Source organism: Anabas testudineus, chromosome 1 (genome assembly GCF_900324465.2).
Source record: "Anabas testudineus chromosome 1, fAnaTes1.2, whole genome shotgun sequence".
Classification (NCBI taxonomy): Eukaryota; Metazoa; Chordata; class Actinopteri; order Anabantiformes; family Anabantidae; genus Anabas; species Anabas testudineus.
The window spans coordinates 5,806,760-5,830,352 of record NC_046610.1 but is presented as its reverse complement, the minus strand read 5'-3'; the positions used below and the strand labels follow the sequence as shown (position 1 = coordinate 5,830,352).

The following is a 23,593-nucleotide window of genomic DNA, read 5'->3' as shown; positions in this document are numbered from 1 at the left end:
CAATTTTGAGGTGGTTACAAAAGCAAAACTGAGAAACACAGAAAACATGGGGACACACTCATTTATTTCATATCTCACCACCTTTTCACAAAGGTCAACAAAATACAGTTTCGTTATAAATAGGCATTATTTATTCCAAATAGGAATTAATAAGCTACCCAGTGTATAGTTATTCTAAACAGGATGTAAGGTGTCGATCAAACATCACCTTCACCAGCAACAACCCAAGTGATGAACACAACAATCCACTAGTGACGGTCCAGTGATGCACAATGAGTGCTTTTACTCCTAGTACTTGAATCTAATAGCATTTTTACTTCCTTATAACAAGGTATTCTTACCTTGTAGTGTTCCTATTTTTACTTTTAAGTAGATAATGTGAGTAGGTCTACTCCTTCCATCCCTGCTGTTTATCAGGGCCTCCTGAGTGCTGCTGTAGTGAAGGTCCCTGCTCTCACATGTACTACCCTGGATCCTACACCAGGGGGCGTCCCTCTGCGCGTCGGCTCCGTCTCCCTCTCCCCCCCCCCACGCTCACACACACACTCACACACTCGCTCCAACACATTTGCGGAGCTGGAGCTGCCGCAATACCCCGTCCTCCAGGTTTTTTTTTTTTTTAAATGCCGTGTTTGCTTCAGTCTCCAACATTAGCATCCAATTGAAGAGCCGCACCGTCGAACGCACCGAGGCTGCGACGGGCATCGCGGGATCAGCGCCGACGGTCGCACGGCGAACACGACGGCACCGTTATAAAACACAGAGAGATACAGGGTTGCGGGTCAGCGAGTTTATCTGTAGCGGGGAAAAAAGGTAGTCTGAACGGGTAATGAAATGTGAGCGGACCGGGGTGGTGCCCGTTATTTGCCGTTACCTTCAATGTGGTTGAGACTGCAGCCGACTCGCTCGTTGCAGTTAGCTCGGTACGGCCGCTTTGATGCAGCAGCGCACGGCTGTGGTGTTCAAATCCAGCACCGGATCTGGGAAGACAATAGGTGAAATCTTCGCCAGCCTGGACTCCCAAGACTGCACTAAACGAGAGTCTGCACCCGCTTGGACGTCACTAGGTAGGTGGCTTTGCCCCAGCAGCGACGCGGAGACCTCGGGGCGAAGTCTCGTCGCTTCGCCTCCCCGTTGCCTTGACGACTCGGTGAGACTGCGGTAGTTTTAACGGACAAAGCGGGACGAGGCTAAGCTAACCCCGGGGTAGCTAGCATCCATTGACCGCCTAACGGCGAACACGGCTTCTGGTTTGGATAGGGGGGACGGAACCGCGACTGGGGTGACCTACATGTTGTGGTACGGTGCATTTACCATCGCGCAATCAGCCGTGGTTTCGTGTGGGCTTCGATACAACGGCCATTTCACCGTGCACGACGCGTTTGTCTCACGAAGCCCGTGGGTTGGTTAGTTGTTCAGTGGGTGATGAGAGGGAGCTGCTAGCTGTCAGCCATGCTAAGCTCATGTCATAAATCATGTACAGTCTGTCCAGATACACCACGACCTCAGAGGGTTTGGGTGAGATTTGCTCACATCGGATTGTTTAGAAATAGATGTCACGACGTTTATTCTCCGTCCACTGCATTTAAGCGTAAGGATTTATGTGTGAAACGTGTGGAAATGACGGGGGAGATGTTTTTATTACACTGATATGATCAGGTATGAGACATTATATGAGAGAGGGGAGCTAACTACAGCACAACGGGAACTGTGAAAGAAAATAGCAATTAAATAACAAAAGGATCATAATTAATCATATTCTAATGATGTGACATTGCAGTGTTTAACCCTATTAACTACACATATTAACATGTACATGTGTGCAGATAGACTAGGACAGTCCACAGAGAAATCCCTTCAATTGTGCATTTTAACAAAATACTATATGTGACATTTAGAGGACATAGTCTTAATTAAACAGTGTGGACCTGTATCTGTCATAAGTGGCATAAGGAGTGTGTTCATTATGTTGGTTTGTTGATTTTCTTGATATGTTTGCCCCCCCCCCAGTAAGTGACTGTTGTCACTGATAACTCATCACATTAGCTTTGCTAGGTAGCAAACTGTATTAAGAACAATTACCTTCATCTTGCTTAATATGATTTGTAAAACCAAGATTGATATTAGCTCTTTTCCACCTCCGCCAAAGCCATGAAAGGTAGTTTGTATTGTGCATTAAGCCATTTCTGAGCTCGTTAACTGGAGACTGTTGCAAATGTCTTTACAGTGTCTGTGTGAGGAATTGGGTTCGAGAGGGAAGTGAAAGCCGGCAGGTATTTGCATCAGGATGGCTGCAGTAGTGAACTACTCACAACCTTGGTGGGTGACTCTGCTTCACCGGTTGCCTCATTTCAACCTGGAATTCCAGCTGGTGAGCAGCGACTTCAGACCAGAGGACTCTGAATACCAGAAGGTAAGACGAGTATGATGTATGAAATAATTACCTCCCACTCAGAATTTATCATCCTCTTCATCACGCAGCATCACCGTGTCATCCCACCTCCTGCCACGTGCCCACACTATAATTTCACAGCAGATTGGCCAAATAGTGACAGAGGCATGTCCTGCAACCACAGAGTTGTGGACGCCCTCCCTTTATCGATCGGTGCAGTTTGTGTGTGTGTGCAGGTCTGCAAGAAAGAGGTGTCCTTGATCAAAGCAGTGACCCCCTATCTACATTATCATTGCTATGAAGAAATATATGGCTTAAACTATTAGTCAATTAACTGATAATGTGGTGGTTCCCAACCTGGTTGGGATAGCTAATGGAGCTTGTGAGCGTAATAGAAGACAGGAATGAAAAAGACAAGATGTTATTGATAGCTAGACTAAAGATATATGATTTTTACCACCTTCTCAGAATTGTTTACCACTCTGCATTGTAATGAAATAAAACATATTTTCCATTTCCATTTAGGCTCTGTATACTTGATCTTGATCTTTTCTGATGTTTCATTACTGAAAAAATAATCAAGAAGGAGAAACAATCATTAGCATCAGTTAAAAGTATAAAACTAATTGCAGTTTTTCTTTGATCAAATACTGCCTGAGTCTGCAGCATTGCCTTAGAGAGCAGCTCTATCTCAAAGAGGGGCTTTGGCCCAGTTTTCCTGCATTTCATTAGAATCCTCAAACAAGGTGACTTTCAGGTCTCTGCAGCAAAAATCACAGTTCTGGCAGTCCATATGAAGCACAGACACGTTATTTAGACTCTCACATTTCACGTGCTGCAGTCACCCCTCAGTGTAGTTTGCTGACATGTACAGGGAGTGGAGGGAGGGCGTGCAAGTTCAAGAGCAGAGCGTGGGAAGGCACCCACGGCCGTGAACAATGGAGGGAGATGAGAACTGGAGAGTGAAGCCAGGAAAGAGGAGGAGAAGTGAGAAAGATAAAAAGGGACTGATTGGAGGCTAGAGGAGAGAGAGAAGGCTCGATGAGCCATGGGAGGTGCTTCTAAATTGCCAAATAGCCACTTCCTGTGAGCTATTCAATGTTTAACTAAGAGCCTTTGTGTGTGTGTGTGTGTGTGTCAATGTGTGTGACCACTGGAATTTTAAGGACCCCCTTTTTAGACTAATTACATCCTACATATTTTAGCAGATGGGACTGTTTCTATGTCACTGAGCATTCAGCATTATGATCATGTTTGTACATGATTTGTATGTTTGGTTGTTATTATTATTGGTGCTGTATGTATATGCATTACATACAGTATATTCACTTTCTGTGTCAGTGCGTATTTAGCACTTAGTGTTGTTTGTCAAAGTGAGGTCACAGATCTCCCCCAGGGGTTGTGTTTTTGTGTGTGAGTGAATATAGGGGTTCTATTCAGGGTGAAATCATTAATTCTGGCTAGACGGGGGGAGGAAGAAGGAGGGACAGACGGAGAGAAGAACAAGAATAAGGAGTCTGAATTGGAGAGGGATAGGCAAAGGGGGTGAAGAGGGAGAGAAGGGGGCTAGCAAGTGGGTAGGGGAGGGCGCTAGTCTGTTGTGAAAGAATGCTGTCTTTCTTTCTTTCACTCTTTCACTGAAGCCCTTCTTTAGATTGCCTCAGTATATCTGTCTCAAAGGCTTTCATGCATCCACTCATCCAGCTGAGAAACGCACAAACACACACGCATACACATACATACATACATACAAGCAAGATCCTACACAGTAACCGTCAGTGCACTCTGAGTCTGTCACCATACCATTATATGACATACACTCTCACACAATAGAGAGAGCTTATTCTGTGCAGGGTTTTTTTCTTTCTGATGTGATTTGGCACAGGTTCATTTGTATTCAGCTGTTGAGCTCTGAAGCTGTTCAAAAATGGCTTCTCACTCACTCTATTGTTCTTTCTTATGTCAAAGTTAGCAGAGGACTGTTTAGCATTCATTCACTGGAGCCGTTGGTCTCTGATGAGTTTGAATTTATTGGGGATGCTGACTCTGTGACTTCTCAAGAAAACTGGTTTAGTCTTTTTTTTTTTCTTGAAAAGCTGAAATAGGAGCTCTTATCCTGAGGTTCTGCAAGGATTTAGAGTACTGTTTTGTGCCTCTTCTTGTGCGTGTCTTCGCATGTGTGCTTGTCTGCTTATTCTGCTTATACTAGAATAGCAGAGTCAGCTACCAGCCACAGTTAAACAGCTGCAGAACATTACAGAGGAAACATGTGACCTGTAATGACACACATACGTATTACCAGCTGTGGAAAGTAAGTCAGTAATTGGTATTTTAAATAGTTTCTTTTGCAATTTGTATAGTGGAAGACATTATCTCATAGCATCATACCTAGGATCAGAGTGGATTACAAACAAAAGGTGCCACTCTTGAATCTTTTAATGGGCCCTATTTTTGTGACAGGACAATTCTAGTAGTATTGCAGCAAGCATCACAGAAAGTTTAGTACTTTTTCATGAATTGTAAAATTTTGGATCAAAAACTGCAACTACCTGCTTCACTATACTACTTGCACAGTTCTGTGCAAGCAGTTGACACTGTTTTCTATAGGTTTTATTTATATTGTCTTAGGATCAGTAGACAGAATCTCATTCTGCTATGCACCTTCTATGTGTATGGTTTTTGAATACTATACTATAAAAGCTAACTTGACTTGAAAGGACAAGGAGAAGCACAATTGTTGATTTTTTTGGTGGAGAATGTGCCTTAAGCGGCTTTTTGTTTCTGGTGCATTGTGAGCTTGCTGGCACTTTGGTAAATTTGTCAAGTGCAAAATAAATTATTTAAAAAACAATCCATGAAGTCTCTGCAGTCATATAAAGATAGCAGGAAACATGCGTATCTATAAATCTGCAGAAGTGCTGTGTCAGAGTGCAGTGCTGTTACACATGACTGTCCACTGTCCTTTATATATGCAAATGACACCAGGTAACACAACAGTTACCCCATACAATACTACACAGTTCACACTAGTCCATTATGAATGTTGTTTTCTGTTGTTGTGGTGGAAGCTGCTGGATTAGAGGGGCTCAACAATCCTGTGCGCCATTGCCTCAATCATTTCAACTTTCTTTGTGCAGAAGTACTATTTCTTGTTTTGATTTTCGAATGGCACTACAGTGCAAAAGCTGTTATTCCCTCCTAGAAATAAAACTGAAAAATTCAGTCAGATTGACGTGGACATACTGTCTACATCCACTCACATGGTTAAAGGATGAACTCAGATGATTTAGCCTGGATACAAATGTAGCTGTTATTGTTTTGGTTCCTCTTTGACCTCTAGTTCAGGTGAATATTAAATGAACTTGAGGTCAGTCAGTGCCTCAGGAAAGTGAGAGGACTAGAGAATAACAGGCAGGGAGAGTGCAAGGACAACTTACTGAAGTGGAAGTGATTGATCCTGTCAGCTTAGACACACACAGAACTTCGCAGGCGTGCACGTACACACACTCAACTGAACAGATTGAAAGTAGATCACTGTGCCTGGGTGTTTAACGTTTAGCCCCTCCTCCAGCCTGCAAGCTGATCTTTGGTAGTGTAGATGCGCACACACACTCACACTGGCACGCACACACACAGAAACACACACATAACACTCACATAACACACATAGTTACCTTTAAGTACACACACATGCACAGTCAAGCTGACCACGCTTGTTAGTAGCTAATTGATCCACGCTTAATCTGATCTGATGGTTTCACAGTTAATGCTGCGTGCTGTGTGATTCAAAAGTTTACCTTGTGCACCAGACACCAAGAGTCCTGGATCAGTTGTTGTTGCATTACATGAATACTAGTACTAAAATGTTTAGTTTCATTTAGATTCAGTTAATCATTATACTAATTTGTCAATTAAAATGCCTAATATTCAATAGCTGTATGTTCTCAGATTGAAGCATCTTCTACTGTATTCTGGATTATTTTTGCTGCACTCTGCACTCCCTTATTATTTTAAATTTAAACTCCACCAGTAATGAAGAAACTAAACTCCATTGTTCCATGCACATTCCAATCTACTGTAATTACAATCTAATATGAATGGTTGTCTTGGCCAGGAACATGTTTAGGCGAAACAGAAAATGAACTGCTTATGCTGTAGATACTAGAATTTAACTGGTATTTATTGAGATACAGCATGTCTAGGGCAGCGTCATTCCACTCACATTCTATTGTAACTTAATATTTTTTTTAGTAACCAGTAATGGTTTTAGATTAGCTTTAAGATGGGAGAAATGTGTATTGTGTATATTATAGCAACAGACCCACTAGTGTCTCATTTAACACTGTTTAGAGATTAGCTTGGTGTAGATTGATACAAGACAAGAGGGTGCAGTTTACTGTCAAACTGTAAATAACCAAAAAACAGAACTAAATCCTCAAATCTGAGAAGCTTATTATTATCAGTTATAACAATAACAATAAGTGCCAAATTTATTATCTTACAGTTTTTCGCCTCTCACTTTAATTAGGAATAAGAAATAATATATTTTGTCTCCTAACTCTCGTTTAATTCCCGATCTGATCTCTATATGAAATCACTGCATCTGTGCCATCCTATTGCTTCTCCTGCAGAATGAATTTTGATGGATGCCACAAAAACATTCAGCATTATGTTGTGTTTCTTTCTCGTTCTGCAAAGCTTAAAGGATTTTACTTTATACGGTTTGGTATTAAGCCGTAACATAGATTTTAAAGTCACAAGAGCTCAAACAGTGCATTAGTGGAACACAATACGCCTTAACCCTAGCACAATGTCACAAGCATTAGCCAAACCCATAGATAATAACAGAGGTTATTACCAGAGACTAGTAATCTACAGAGCTTATCTCCACTTCCTCTAACATAAAGATCCTCTCTTCCCATGCGATGCTTATGTTATTTAACCTGTTTGAGAAAATTAGCCAGGGAAGAAGCCAGTAGCTCCACAAAAGCTTACCAGCTTCTTTCCCATGAGAAAGCAACAATGTGGTAATTACAAATATAGAATTGCCATATAAACACACAAAAATCTCTAATGATCTAGTCCTCTTTCCTCCGTTGAGATGTTGAGATACAGGTCAGGTCACATCCTATTGCTCGGTGTCCTATCTGCTGTAGTGGTCTGGTTTAGTGACCCACTAACCTGGCTCGATTGGCTGAAGCCAAAAAGAATTTATATATGTCACACATCTTCTGCAGTTCCCACATAATGTTGATTATGTTGAACGGCTGCATTGTTTTTTAATGTGAAAAGAGATTTGTTTCTTCAAAGACAAGCTGGTTCTAATGTGGATTTATAGTGTTACTAGTGATTTCTTCTTGTTACTTAAGTCCAAGACAAACAAATAATTCTACAGGGTTTGGAAGAATCTTTCAAATAATTAATAATAAAAAAAACACTGTTTGCATAACAGTTATATATACATGTAGTTGGCTTTTCATAAATTGTACAGACATCCATGTACCTCTTAGGATAATATGTTTTAACATTGGCATCCCCAGCTCCATCATCAGTTCAAAACTGTAATTTGTCCCGGGTTTTGGTTTATGACCCAATATCTGCAAAAGTAGTGACATTTCTATCAGCCTCAGCTATTCTTTTTGTTTAGCGGCAGTTGTCATGGATGCAGACGTGTTGTCTTGTGAACAATAGAACAGGCTTTTTCCAATCTTTTTGGCTCGTGACCCTTCAAGTAAAACAATGTCTGCTTGCCATCATTTGTAAACAGCTGCTTATGTCTCTCAGTTTAGCAGTTTATTTTATTCATTTCCTCTTATATCGTTCTAATATTATTATTATTTCAGGCCTTTTAAGAGGCCATAAGTAGTAAACATACCAAATAACTCACAAGAAGAAAATCCCTGCTTTCCTTTTCTAATAATAATGTGACCACTTCTGGATGTTTTGAAGATTGTCGTGCTTTATTTTGCCAAGATTGCATCACTGATGTTTTTTAATTAATTAATAAAATTAACAGCACTGGGCACATTTAGTACACTGATTCAACAAATGTGCATATTTACAGTAAAGGTAAAAATTGCTGCAGGGTGAGCAGATTGCTGGCTGGCAGTGAGGAAAAAATTAGGTCAGTAGAAAAATCGTCAGTTTTAGTCTGGGAAGGCAGAAAATCTGTGTGAATCTTGGAGGTGGAGTCAGATTGTGTTATCGCCTATAAAGGAGTCCCCTCGATTATGTTGCTGTTACTGACTGTAGAACTGTAGTGGGATTCCTTTGTCTTAAGTGGTCTAGCAGGTGGAGCGTTTGGTTTTGGTGAAACAAGGTTTTGTCTCTGTGCGATCCTGCAGTACAATGACTTTTCCAGACAACCCTACAGTGAAAGAAAAACTTTAGTGTATATAGCTTATAGTGTAGTTATTTGTGATGAAAAAAGATTTCATGAGTTACAGTCAAATATCTGAAACAGCCCTCACCGCTGTTGTTCAGTCTTCTTCTTTCACATCTTCTTTCTTCTTCACACCTTCTCTGTCGTCCCACACCAGCCCTTCCTTTTTCACTTACAAGCTATTAGAGGGTGTGTGATCTGCGCGGTGGGTCTCTAGCACACGCGGCTTCCCAACAGCTTCGCTTCCGCTCAGTCTGTTGAGGTGTGCACGTTTGATGGTGTGCAAATGCTTCCTTCGTGGTATCCACCCCCATTTAACAGCCACTATTTTCTGGCCTCACATTGCTGGAGAGAGGAACACAGTTGTGTATCTGTGTGCATTTGACTACATGGAAGAAAATAAATCATGTGCTTTGTCTGCCTCTGGGTCTGGTTTCTCCTCATATCAGCTAATGTGCTTCCTGTATTCTTAACCCACTTCCTAAATTGTCTCCTTTCCTGTGATAAGAACAACTCTCAAACATGAAACATTTGATTGTTGAATGATTCAGACCCAAAACTTGACAGAAACAGTGTAACATACATATCCTGTTGTCACTAATTGTTCTCTCTCTTTTTTGTCTTTAGTCTATTTTGCTGCTTGGTGCTGTGGCATTGTTGTGTCTGGGCCTGGACCTCCTGTTTCTTCTATTCTACTCGTTCTGGCTGTGCTGCCGGCGACGCAAGAGTGACGATTCCTCCCACTCCCATTCACAGCAGCCTAGTGCTGACTGTTGCTGCACAGCCTGGTGCGTCATCATTGCTACACTGGTCTGCAGGTGAGAGGTTATCCCCCCAACGGGCCCAGATACAGTTATAAAAAGGTCATGTGTATTTAAAAGTGTAACCACCTCTGCCTTGCAACCACTGCCACAGGTTATAAGATTTGTCCTACTAAGGATTCCTAAATGAGTAAGGGTTGAATTATTTAACCATTCTCTCCAGTTAAAAGAACTGCCCTGTGGCTAAAGTGGAGGGTAACTTTTCTCTGGTAAACTGCATTGGATGTGATTTGCTGGATCTGTATACCACAGCAATTTGCTCTACATATGTATAAACCATTACAATAAAAAATGTACAATTCAGGCACTAGGTTCGAGTCACAGTTATACACTATTTATTATACACTATATAAATGCTCTTAAACTCATACTCTTAATTTAAGCCCATGCACAAAGACAAGTGACAAGTCCACTTACCACAAAAAACATAAGATTTCTGGAAAAGTGTATTGAATTACCTGGCATAAAGGAGCTGCTATTAATATCCAGGAGAAGTGGGATGTCTGTAACAGGGTGGCATGAGGTTGGTCTTGGTTTCAGAATATTACATCCCTAATAAAGGCTTATAAAAAAGACTGAATTGTAAAGGTGGATAAAACCAGATAAACTAATTCTTGTGATGAAAGAATTGAAGAAGACTGATATAAGATGATCTGAGCTTGGAAACAACAATGAAAAGCTCTTCTGAGATTTGGAGATTAGAAATGAATAAACAGATGAGAGCCATTAAAAAGCTTTTAATTAAAAAATGTATTTTATTTCCATCAAGAATAAAACATGGCCTTTATGTAAAGTTTTAAAGATACAAGTTTTTCACTCAGCATTTGCCATGTGTACATTATGTCTTTACACAGTACCAGTATATTCAGTCTTGTTTAAGCCTGAAAGCTCATGTGGTGTAACTGTAACGGCCAGGTGGTTACACTCCTCTGATTGTGTTTATCTGACTCTGAATGGTTTGTGTACACACACCCAGCAGCGCCATGTATTTTGACCACAGATACCGGGCTGTTTGGACTCTTGTGGACTCTGCTCTTCCTGGCACAAAAAAGCACACACAAACATAGAGTATTCCTCTTTCATTTACTCTCTCATCACTTTTCTACTTCCCTTTTCTTGACTTTTTGTACATCTTTTCATCTTTTCTTCATCTCTGTTAGTCGGCCTATGTTATTTATTATTTCTCTCCATTCAGCCCTCCCTGGCCTAGAAAGGTTGCCATGGAGACAGAAGCAGATTTGATGCAGAGACGAGAAATGAATTATACAGTCAGGGAAAGCTATGTGTGTGTGACTCTGTGCTGAAGAGTGTTTTTGTAGGTTTTAATATTTTATGATTAGCTATAATATTACTTTTTGAATATTTAATATATATCTTAGCATGCACGTCTTTGGTTGTGGTTGTATGTGCTTTTGTGTGCATGTGTGTCTTTGTCTACAATTTGATATGACATCATGTCTTATTTTTGGCTTGACACCAAGTACATGTGGACTTCCTGCATTTGTGTGCAGGTGTCAGTTTGTTTAGCAGTTTGTTTGTTTTATCTGTTAAGCTCTTTACTGTTGCGTTTTACAGTACTGTAGTATTAGTTGATTTAGAACAGCAACAGAAAATTAATCAACAGTTTTGATGATTTAATTGATCATTGTTAAACAAAATGTAAAATATGTCATTTCCAGTTTCTCAAGAATAAACTGAATATCTTTGGATTTAGATTATAGGCCACAAACAAGACATGTTTAGATGTAATTTGTTTGATTTGTTTTTTACATTTTATAGGCAGAATGGTTACCTCAGACATTAATATAAAAAGACATTACTTAATTACTTAATCAGATTACTTAAATTAAAAATCATTGTGGATACATCACTCCTCAAATGATTTGGGTACTCAGTGGCAATGGTTTCTACTTAGAAGGTGCGTTGATACTGCCTTTTGAACCTTTACCCGTGCTCCCTTTTTCTCTGTTAAAACTATACATCACACTGCTGAAATGCCTGTCACTCTTCTGATATTAAAATGTTCCCATCCTGGTTGATTAAGCGACACCCATAGTTACTGGTGGTGCCAATAGGCAGTTTCAGTACTGAGGTGGGCATGCAGAACTCACCAGTAACAATCTACTACTAAAGAGGTTATTAAAGAATGTACATGTAAATACACTGAATGGCTATGGTTGGAAAGATGCTAACCAAAAGTAGTAAAATGGGGTTTGAGTTTATAAAATTCTTGACAATTAGCTTTAATGTTTTTTAATTAAATTGCTTTGGTTTATCTCTAAAAGTAATAATCATTTACATCTTTAATATTGAATCTTGTATTCTATCACCGTATTTAGTAGTTAGTAGTGGTGTTTAAATGGAAGAACAGATTGTGTACTCAAGTAGCAATGTCACATTAAGACATGTGAGCTGTCTGAACTTCTAATTAGATGACTTATTTATGACTGAGGTGAATAAGTTTGGTTTGGACTTGAACTCATCATGAACCCAGTTTTGACTGAATACAACATTTAGTATGTCATGACTAAGCTGAGTGGTTTTAGTCTACTCCTAGGTAGACTTGGTACATGAAAGCATTTTTAGTATTATGATGTCATCTCAGACGAAAATGAACTGAAGCTGATTCTGAAGCAGCTCTCCCCCCGAGGTAGCATTATTCAGAACAACTTGTGTTCCTTCAAGGCAAAAATATGTCCTATTAATGTATGCATGTTTTTTTCTGTGTCCTTTTATCAGAGCTAAGCTATCCAGCGTAGTCAATTATTTGACTTCTTTGTTTATGTCTCATATTCTAAGCTGTTGGTTAATAAAGTCATGAAATCCCTTGACAGGAGCAGAATGTATTAAACTGGGAGGTTAAAACTTATGAAGAGAGGAAGCCAGAGATGAGGACTGATGAAGGGAATTGGAGAGAGAATGGGTGGTAGGAGAGAAGAGGAGGATGAGTAAACATGAGTGGAGGGAGATGATTTTCTGTTAGAGCTGAGATGACATGGAGGATGGAATAAAATGGTGGGAGGCAGGGATGGGTGGGAAAATGGAGAGATAAAAGGGAGGATTAACATAAAAAGCACATTGATGTGTCTCCATGACTTTATTCATATTTACGTCAAGTCTGTTTCTCTCTGTTTTTTATGCTACATGTTAACATGAAGTCCATCGTAAAGCTCTGAAACACACACATGCCTACACAATGGCGAGTGTGTGTAAATCCTGCTGTAACACGGGGCTACTCAGGATCTAATGGGCTAGAATGAATTGCTTTAACAATGGCCATAAATTTCCCACTGCTAATCTGTCTAGTGCTACTGTGTAGACAAAGACATCATGAATAAAAACAGTTCATATATACACAAATATGCAGTGTATATAAACAGAACACAAATAGAAGGGACAGGGCCAAAATAAATACGATAGTGGGAAGTATGTAATGAAAGAGGGTTAGTTATGATGAGATAAAGGGTCTAAAAAAGACTTCTGTGGGGTTGGTGGTGTTGGGTGGGTGAGGGGTTAGCTGTGGTGTGAATATGGTTGGACATTATTCAGGTTTAGAAGAAAGGGTGTTGAGGCCAGGACCCTCAGATATTGTAACTCGTGTCTTGTGTGAATGTGGGTGCAGAGCTGCAAAAAGATCATATTATGTGCGGTCTGGTGACCCAATTATTGTGTAGAGTCGCCTGTGCGTCTCTGTGTGTGTGTGTGTGTGTGTGTGTGTATCATTCCTGATAGTCCTGCGCTTGCCCATGAAGACACCAAACCAAAAAACACAGAGCTCAACGCTTTGCAGGTTAATAGAGGATCTGCGTTGTCAGTGCTGCAGCTTGGTTGTTTGTGTACACGTATGACTGTGAACAAAAGAGAAAACAAAAACATTCATCCATACTGATAAATTTGATGCCATCCGGTGGTTGAATTAGTCATTGCATTAACACTTGGCTCTTTCTGTTTTTTGTTTTTTTTTGCCTCCCAGCGCTGGCATCGCTGTAGGATTTTATGGAAATGGGGAGTCTAGTGATGGAGCCAGCCGTTTGGCATACTCCCTCCGTCATGCCAACCGCACTGTATCTGGGGTGGAGAAACTGGTGAGTTATTAACCGTTTCTCTTTAAAAGGAAAAACAAAATGATGAAAATGTTACTGATGGCAGTTTTTCTGTTGTTGTTGTTAATATCTGTGTGTAGGTCACTGACAGCGCCTTAGCCTTGAACCAGACAGTGGAGGAGAGCTTGGTTCAGTTAGAGACCACCTTCCAGGACCAGACAGACTACGTTTCCATTGTCCAAAAGCTGCAGGGCCAGCTGGATGAGCTGGTGAAGCTGATGGTGGAAGTCCCCTTTTGGTCCAACACTGACATTTCTCTGGAGGACTTGGCAAGCAAAACAGAGACCTTTGACTTTTACAGGTCAGTACTAACAATATGTGTTTCATGCATTGAAAACAGTGATAACTGTTCTTGCATTTTCTGGCTCCAGCCATAATTTTAAAATATTCCTTTGGTACAGTACAAATCCCAGTTCATGAAGTTTGGGCAAACGTGATTCAAATTTTTGTGAGTTTAAATCCCCTAACAACACTTAATAATGATCTGAATGTGACCCTGGGATATTTGAAGACCCCTCCTCCACGGTGAAGGTTGATGAATTAATTAACTCAGTCCCAAAAGTCTTAACACTCTCTCAGTTGGTTTGCATTAAACTGTGTATATAATGTATATATTTACAGGTGGTTGGGGTACCTGGGCCTGCTGTTGTTTGATGTGCTGATTTGTCTTCTGGTGCTCTTCGGCCTGATACGCAACTCTAGAGGCACTCTGATAGGGTATGTTACTTATCATTCTGCAAATCTTGCTCCTATTGGACGAGCCAAATCCTGTTAAAACCTTGTTATGCATTTCATGTTAGTAAACCAAATCCTCCCTTAAAAAATATGTTTGTCTCTCAGAGTGTGTCTGCTCGGGGTTCTGACTCTGATAATCAGCTGGGGGTCTCTTGGACTGGAACTGGCTGTCGCTGCTGTAAGTGTAACCATGGCAACATGGCCGAGCTCTCTGGCTCTGCAATGATGTAATCCCTATCCACTGCTCGAGCGAGTGTGTTGACGAGGATATTGCTGTAGCCTGATGTGTCATGTGTGCTTACCCTCTTACAGTCAGCCAGTGACTTCTGCGTTTCCCCGCATACTTACATCACCAGGGTAACCAAGGAAAATGCCGTCATCAACCAAGGTATGCAGACAAGAAAATACAGGAATCAGTCATTTTTAAGGTTTTTGTATTATAAAACAGTATTTTGAGTTTAATTCAAATATATTAAGATACATAAGAAAAATGCACGTGTTATTTGCCATATTTATTACTTTAATAAAGAAATTAATAATTCACGTAATTTAATACGGCAACTAGATAGTGTTTTGTTGTTTTTTTTACCCTGCCTTTGCCTTGTACTTTGGAAATCGCTTTGGATTAAAGTGTGTGCCAAATGACTAAATGTAAAATGTGAAAGACAAGAAAAGTGTTTTATTATTTATACACAGTATTCTCAGTAATACAATACTTGTTTAGATGGTAAAGGGAAGAATAGTAGGAAATCGATAACGATATATACAGCTACTGTAGGTTGATAAGGTATGTAGGTATTCCTGTGAGGGGTCCTGGGTCCATAAGCCAGGCAAACACGAGACTGAAACAAGAGTCCAAGAACATGATGCAAAACTTACAGACAGAAGAAGGACTGAAGCAAAGCTCAGGTCCACGTCAAAACATGGTCAGGAAACACACACAAGGCCAGAAACAAGGTCGGGTAGCTGGAAAGGAGTGTGAAAACTAACAATCTGCCAGAGGACAAGGTGAACAGGGAAGGACACATAGGTGAAAGCAATCAGGGTGATTAGTGAAGCTAAAGACAAAAAAAACACTGTGAGGAACAGGAAGGAGACCAAAATAAAAGCACAAAACAGGAAATGGATCATGACAATAAGCAAAAATAAACTCAATTTTCAACACTGACAGTTGAATCTCTCCCTGACATGTTGCCTCTATTTTAAGAAACAAGTGTGTGCGTTTATGTGTGTGTGTATCCAATGTTATTGTATTTGATTGACACTCTGGTATCTAAAAGCTCATATTCTCTCTCTGCTGACTGCAATGCATCAGCAGCCCTGCACACTCCCTGCTCACGCTTTCGCCTGCCTGTCCCAGATGTAAAAAACAAAAAAAAAATATATATATATATATATATTTATATTCAGAACACATATTTGCTTTTTCACTAGGCATCATTATCTGATTTGTTCTCTCTCTTCATCCTGTTACATCCCTCTTTACTTCTCCCCCCCTTTCACTTCCCTCTTTGCACTCATCTAATGAGTTCTTATGTCTGTCAGTTGTTTCCGCTCTGTCTGCTGTAGCGCACAGATGTTGCCTCTGTAGCATATAAACAAAATGCAGTTGTCCCTTGGTAGTATGTCTATCACTCTTCCATAGACGTATACAACATTGCCTGCATTAAACTGTATATACACAATGTATGTATATTTCAGCTGATATGCATTTATTGGTATGTTCCCAGATATCCTGCAGTATTACCTGAAGTGCAGCTCTGGCCAAATTAACCCTTTCCAGCAGGTAACCTCACTCGTTTCAGTTGTGTCGACTAACTGTAGTGTTGATTAGACAACCCAGTTGCTGTTTTACAAAAGAAGACATTTGGTTCTTTCATTTTATTTGCCTGTTTAAACCTGCAAAGCAATAGTGTGTAAAAGTTGTGTTTATATGTGTGTGTCCCTTCTATCTCTGTATGTTTGTAGAGGCTGTCAGGAAGTCACAAAGCATTGGTGGAGATGCAGGATGATGTGGCAGAGCTACTGAGATCAGCAACACGCGATTATGCCAACACCAAGGTGTGTGCGTCTGTGTGTGTGTGCTTGTGTGTGCAGTGATCTGTAGCTCTTTATATTTGCGCAGAACTGGATTCACTTTAGTGAGAGCGTGATAAAAGTGGCAGTTACAAAAGTCCTAGCAAGCACGTTTATCTGTTGTGTGCGGATGTCCATGAAGACAGATATATATATATATATATATTTGAAAATGTATATATAAATGTGCTTTGTTTGTGCAGGGGAGTCTTGAGCAGATCCAGTCGGTGCTGAATTCCACTGAGGTGGGTTTACACCAGCTGACTGCTCTGGTCGACTGTCGCAGCCTACACATGGTGAGTCATGTGTTGAGTTAGGTGAAATGAGAAGTTCTAAAATCCCAGACTTTCAACTTATCTGTCTCCTCTCCTCTCGTTTCCTCTTGGTCTTTATAGGACTATGTTCAGGCATTGACTGGCCTGTGCTATGATGGAGTTGAGGGTCTCATCTACCTGGTTCTCTTCTCTTTTGTCACTGCTCTGATGTTCTCTTCCATTGTGTGCAGTGTGCCACACACCTGGCCTGGCAAGAGGTAAAACACACACGCACACACACAGACACACACACATACACACGCACGCACACACACACACACACACACACACATACACACACACACACACACACACACACACACACACACACAGTCTCTCTCTCACATACAAGCCACACTGAAGCCTTTACTTTCCTAAATCCATCTCTGGAGTTAATTTGTGCACTAACAGCTAACTCATTACTAGCTCTAACTTGTTACTGCAATTGTCCAACTGACTTCAGTTAATGCAAAGACCCACAAAGAGTCTATTAGGTGTCCATGCATGTCATCCTTAAGGTGTATTTGTTCCCTGAGCTGTTGTATCCTTTCGTACGTCTTCCTGCTTGTCTTTGCATCCATCCAGTTTTCTCTGCAGGTTATATTTATTTTATTCTTTGCAGGTAGCACTGCCAGTCTGGCTGATTGCTTGTTTCTATGATTGTACAGCTTTCTCATTTTTTTTTTCTGTTGTGGACTTGGAGCACCAGTGTTGTGTTAGATTGTGTATCACCACGTTTTTTTTGTTTGTTTGTTTGTTTTGTTTTTATCTGTGCCCCACTTCCTCCTTCTGTTCCTTCCCTTCCTCCTCTCTCCCTGTTCTGATTTGGAAATACTTTGGGCTTCAGCGAATGATGGTGAATATTATAAATGAAAATCTATAGTCCCATAAACAACCCATTCAAATAGCTATTTAAGATGCCAAAAAATTCTGTGGAAAAATCAGTGCAACAAGCCCTATACTATACATGCAGTAGCGTTTTCACTTTCAAGTATGTGCTGTGCCATAATAGTGGTGTTTTATGCTTGTTGGTGGGTTCGAATTACCAGCATTACCAGTGTATGGCCCGGCAGGTATTAAAGTATAGCACATAATGTCCTGAATTTAACAAAAATAACTGTTCAGTGACTTGGTTACTTTTTTCTGTGACTGCTGCAACTGCTGAGTTTGTTTGATGGGCTGCACAGCTTAGTTTTTATTTTGAATGAGTGAAACACCTCCACCGGGTGGCCAATCAGGGTAGAAACATCTCCTCTACTTCTTTGTCTCTGTTAACAGGGCCTTTCAAAAATATGTTTTATTCAGTGCCCTTCCTTTGAAACATTGCCAGCTTGGTGTGACCTTTTAGCATGTGGCTGGTTGTCCACAGGGCTAAAGGCTACCAAAAAACAACAAAGAAAAAAAGTTTTAATAGGATCGACATATGAAAGTGCACATGTTTTTGTATTTTATGATTGACCATGCATTGTACAAGCCAGTGCATTTCTGTAGCCAGAGATCAAACTTCCAAATCAGCACCTTATTTGATGCCTCATTCTGTTACGTTGCTGGCCGTTTTACATTTTTGACCATTTTATGTCTGAAAATGGTTTTATCTCCTTTTTCCTGACGTTTTTGCTTTAATTTCCATTAAGCACTCAGAAATGCATGAATTATTTAAAATATTATTGAAATTTGACGCTGTACAATTTAATATGGATGGTAAATCCAAGAGCCGAATCCTGTATGTCAGTATAGGATGACTGCATGAAGAAAAAGACTGCATGTTTCTCCGTATTAAGAGAACTTTAGAGAACTTTTAGTTTAGCGCCTTCATACAGTTCACTGTCATGTAAACACACACAAAAACAAAAATCAGCTTCATAAGTCCTCTCTAGGCTGTGCAATAACATTAGAGACTACTTTGAACTTGTAGTGGACCTGTTTTGTAGATGAATGCCGTCCATGTTGCTTTTCTTCTTGTTCAGCTGCTTTGGGGCTGGAGGCATGGCCTTAACCAGTCTTTTATACGAGGGGACTCCTCATAGTACATCTTCCCCTCTCCTAACCTCCTCTTCAACCACTTGTTTACACTCTGTTGTCTCTCTCGGATCTCCCTCCCCTCCACCTTTTCCCCTCCTATTCATCATGCCCTCTTGTGCCCTGCCCTTACCCTGACCAATTGAAGGACGGATGAGGAAGACGGAGAGGACGAATCGGGTGCCTCACGTGGCGGTGTGCACGATAACCTGTACCGCGTTCACATGCCCAGTCTCTACAGCTGTGGCTCCAGCTACGGTAGCGAAGCTAGCCTGCCCGCCACAGCTCACACTGTCAGCAATGCCCCCGTCACTGAATACATGTGAGTTAGCACCCACCGCTAGCTAGAGGCTAGCAGGATCATATACTGCCTGCCATAGGTAGCTGATGCTTGCCCCCATATGACCCAGTCTAGCAGCATAGCAACAATCACTGCCTGCGATATAAGGTAAAATAGCTATAGCTTATTTTGCTATGTACGGCTCGCATGTCCTTTGTGACACACTGTTAGAAAAATTTACACACAGTGAGTTACAAACCTTCACTGGCTTTCCCTTTAATGCTAATAGAAAATAGGTGCTTGCTATATCAGCCAACCTGCCTGTTTCAGTCCACAGATAAAAGCAGTAAATTTGCACTTGCCATAGCATAAGTTAATAATTTCACTTGCTATGTGGTAGTTTGCCACAAGACTGTGATTGCTTGCACTGAAAACAGCTAAATTTAAAGAAGAAAAATAAGCAATTACACCCTTTAGTGTGCCTTTACTATTTTAGCTCTGAGCTTATCTAGTACAATATGGTGTTTGCTTTGCAGCAAACACTTGCAACTGTGAATCCATAAATAGATAGTAGCTGTATTCTGTAATTATATTATGTTTTAGTTTTTTTGGACCATTGAATACCATCTTTTTCATGTTTTGGGCCATTGACAAATGTATATTTAACAGTACTAGATAAGGAGATAAGGAGTCAGCTGCCAAACTGAATCTTATGATTCTAGGAAAGCATTTCAATAACTTACTTTGACATACCCCTTAGAAGAAAGCTCAGCAGCAATATAAACTATAACATTTACAGTTAATGAGCCAAAACATGCAAAAGCACTTTTTGTTTGTCCTCAGGGTATGGAGGACTTGAAATCTCTTTCAAAAGTGAGACAGAGCATCTAATATTAAAGAGTAGCAAATATGACATGTTTTTGTCTACAGTAAGCTACATGGTAAAATATATTTTTACAGTTTATAAAAAAATACTATTTTAGGTACTGTGGTCTGTGTTGACAATCTAGGATTTTACCATACACAAACAGTATTTGGATAAAAATGAACTGTATTTGTTCATTGACAAAAGTCCTTTTTTACTGAGCCTGTGTCCTATTGTGAGACTAAATGTTTGTGTATTGGTTATAGTTAAAAAATAACATTATCTATGTTGAACTGTGGCAGAACCCTGGCTTTATGGTACCACCAAACTTAAATCCCTGACTTGTAATTGTTACTGAGGCCATTTGTCAGAGAGTCACTAAGTTGTATTCATGAGAAGACCACAAATAAACAGCTCAGCATCAGTGGCGGGGTCAGCACATGCAGTAACCTCTTATTCTGTAATGCAGGAGCCAGAACGCAAACTTTCAGAACCCTCGGTGTGAGAACACCCCCCTGATTGGCAGGGAGTCCCCTCCACCCTCTGTAAGTGCACACTTTCTAGATCACACTCTGCCTCCACTATCTTCCAATACCCACAGTGCTGCTAGTAAATACTCAAAACCACAGAACCCACAAATATGGCATCTTTAGAACGTAATCAGGTTTGGTTTTGCTGCCTTTTTGAGGTGGCAGCTAGTGTGGATATTGGAAGGTAGTTCCCTATCCCTACACCACTGCAAGTGTCCTCTGTGCTAAAACTAGTCTGTGATGATGGATTACCTTCTTGAAGGTCATTTTGGCAGCCTGGGATTACCTGGACGTTTTAAAAGATGCATGTTGATAGTAGTATCTGAAACGGCATCAAAAGAGAGGCTCGACTTTTTTGATAACTTTTGTTCATCTACATGGTAGATACAAAGTTGTTCTCTATTTCTGATGTACAAAGTCTGGTTGGTTTCATCAGTGAAATGTGAGAGCACTTGTATATTCTAAAACAACATCATTTTACTGCTTAGTTCTGGACTTCAGATTCTTTCTTCAGTACCAAAAGGTAAGTTTGCCAGGGTTACACGTCTGAATCGCACCCCGTTTTAAGTATTTGGCACGAACTGCTTGAATATTCTGGTTTTGACAAGGTGCTGCTGGGCCTGTAGTTGTGGATGTTGTTCCATGCAGTATTGACAATATATTTACATTTGGGACTATACAACTATGAAGTGACAAAATGTAATCAACATATTTGGCATTTTTACTTCTGCACACCTTTTACTCTGCAGTGAACTGTTACAGTGAATTTTTGACAGTTCATCCCCTGAGTAAACAGAAGCCCAAATCTATAACGTTCCTGCTCCCCCTTCCCCCTGTTCCCACAGTGTGTCTCTATGTGCATTCTCTGGTTGAGGTGTATGTGTCCTCTGTTTCTGTGCCCCCTCACCCTTCACCATTAAACACTCACAGGAGCACGTTTTCCACTGCCACTATTGAACTGTAGCAGCCATCAAAATGGCCACGAGTCATCACCCTTAGGCAGTGCTGTCAACCCGATGCCGTCCTGTTCAGAACCGCTCCCCCGCCGTCTGCAGTGAGGTGGAAACCGCAGACCTCCAACTGTAAATAGCGAGCTGCTCACAAGAGACCACTAACTCATGCCAGGCTAACTCTCTACATCAGAACTAGAGCACTAACTCCAACCCACTGACAAAAATGAACAACCACATCTTCTAATTTACAATAACATCATCCAGACCTAATCAGCTGTTGTATGATGAATGACTGTTGTAATCAAACACCCCCGGCTGTCCAAATGACTGGTCATAGTGTTTCTCCTGTGCCTGTGTGTGTTTGCCTCACATGCTGTCACTCTTATCTATCTATCTATATATCTGTACTTTATATAACTCTGAAACAATATCTACACTGCTTCTTATAATCCTCCTGTAAAGGAGGGTATATCATAATATCCACACATATTTTTCATCTTTCCTCTTTCTCTTTCTTATCTTGTCCCTTTCTCAATTTCTCTCTTTCTTTCCTGGTTCCCATTGTTTCCTGCTCTTATCCCACTTTCTTCCCCTGCTTCTGTCCTATCCCAACATGTTTGTCTCTCTTTCACCTCTTGACTTTTTCTCTACAACCCCTCTTATCCTTTTTCCTTGATGTCTTCTACCTCTTTAGTACACCTCCAGTATGAGAGCAAAGTATCTAGCCACCAACCGACCAGACCAGAACCGACGCTCCGTTCCTAATGACCAACTGGACCCAGCTAGCCGGCCTCACCCTGCTGCTCGACCACAGTCCTCAGTCCACTAGAGACCAGAACTGCACCCTAGTACTGCCACAATCCAGTTCTCACAGCCAACAACAAGAAACAACACAGTGCTCAACAGAGTGATTTAAGCACCAACAGGACCCCAGTTTGTAAGATCCACAGAATTTCAATAGAACCGGTTCACAAGAATCAACACAGCAAACCAGGACTCATCAAACAAGCACGCCAGTAAAGGACAGCACATCCTAGAAGACCACAAATTCTCTTCTTCTTTATGGACACATAACCTGAGCTGCTCATTCCACCACTGCTGTGATAAATCAGCCCACTTACCCACAATTCACAGCTACTAAAGCGCCTTGGCTCTGTCTCCACAGCATCCTCTTCACTCAGATAACTCCTCCTCCACTGGGATCTGTACACCTCCGTCCAGTGGACACGGCCACATCATTGTCACCACTCAAACCCCTGACAGTTGTACAGTTTTTCTGACCACATGCTCACACACAGACAAGCGCGCACACACATGCATACACAGACTGTACAGAGATGTAAATAGTAAATGTGTGCTTTACCCTGATTTCATGAAACACTAGACTGTTGAATCTTTTCTGGTAATGTGGCGTGCTGCGTGTTTATCATGGAAATTAACACATACAAGTAGACAGATAGTCTAACTGAACACTCATCTGTGTCAATAATAAGCCAGTGAATCACGAAGCCATGTTTAGGTAAAAAAAACACCACATCTACGTTTTCTCCTTAGCATTTAACATTATCGTGTGAGACTTGAATCATGAGCTTAAAAAGTGTGGCAATGTCTCTCTCTGAGATTTGCTTACGTGCACATGTAGTAAGCACATAAAATACTGCATTTTTGAACATGAGCCTGGAATCCTGTTGTCGAAGAACTGCTTTGAATTGTGGGAAATGGAGTGCGAGACATAGGAAATGAGATGGCTCAACCTGTGCCAAAAGACTTTAATATAAAATGAAGAATGCCTGGTTTGTCCTACCCTTCTACTGCCTCCAAAAAGGGAAAATAAAAACTCATGTAAAACGTTTTCCCTCCAAGTGTAAATAAAGGAACGAGAGACACTTGAGAGGAGAAGCGATGGACAGATAGTTGCAACTACATGTTTGCTAGGTGCTACGTCAACCACTCAAGGCCACAGAGGATGATCAGGACTGAGGAGGGACGGAAACTTTTTTTATTTTATTTTAAACATTTTGTTTTCATTCAGGGATGTGATCAGGAATATGAAAAGCTGTAAAATAGAACAGGTTTCCAACATTAGTGAAGGGAAACTGTGTCCAGCAGTCTGAAAAAAATCA

The 23,593-nt window shown here is 40.7% G+C and overlaps 1 protein-coding gene across 3 annotated transcripts; it reads left to right on the top strand.

Annotated features, from left to right (window-relative positions):
• Positions 1 to 554: 554 nt before the first annotated feature.
• LOC113161478 (protein tweety homolog 3-like) lies at positions 555 to 22,984 on the top strand. Of its 3 annotated transcripts, none has more exons than XM_026359084.1 (15): positions 555 to 1,067; positions 2,228 to 2,413; positions 9,402 to 9,592; positions 13,569 to 13,680; positions 13,779 to 13,999; positions 14,320 to 14,415; positions 14,539 to 14,611; positions 14,746 to 14,821; positions 16,164 to 16,219; positions 16,402 to 16,494; positions 16,713 to 16,805; positions 16,905 to 17,041; positions 18,991 to 19,164; positions 20,457 to 20,532; positions 22,165 to 22,984. In XM_026359084.1, the coding sequence occupies exons 2-15, from the start codon at positions 2,288 to 2,290 to the stop codon at positions 22,297 to 22,299; spliced, it is 1,659 nt and encodes a 552-aa protein (XP_026214869.1). In that variant the 5' UTR covers positions 555 to 1,067; positions 2,228 to 2,287; the 3' UTR covers positions 22,300 to 22,984. The 3 variants fall into 3 exon arrangements, with proteins under 3 accessions (XP_026214869.1, XP_026214871.1, XP_026214870.1); XM_026359085.1 differs by lacking the exon at positions 555 to 1,067 and adding an exon at positions 1,168 to 1,299; XM_026359086.1 differs by lacking the exon at positions 18,991 to 19,164.
• The last annotated feature ends 609 nt before the right edge of the window (positions 22,985 to 23,593 follow it).

Bases quoted from the DNA above. Each gene is read 5' to 3' on its own strand.
- LOC113161478 (XM_026359084.1), top strand. From the start codon at position 2,288: ATGGCTGCAGTAGTGAACTACTCACAACCTTGGTGGGTGACTCTGCTT. The intron at 16,806-16,904 runs GTGAGTCATGTG...TGGTCTTTATAG, and splicing joins ACTGTCGCAGCCTACACATG to GACTATGTTCAGGCATTGAC. The intron at 19,165-20,456 runs GTGAGTTAGCAC...TCTGTAATGCAG, and splicing joins GCCCCCGTCACTGAATACAT to GAGCCAGAACGCAAACTTTC.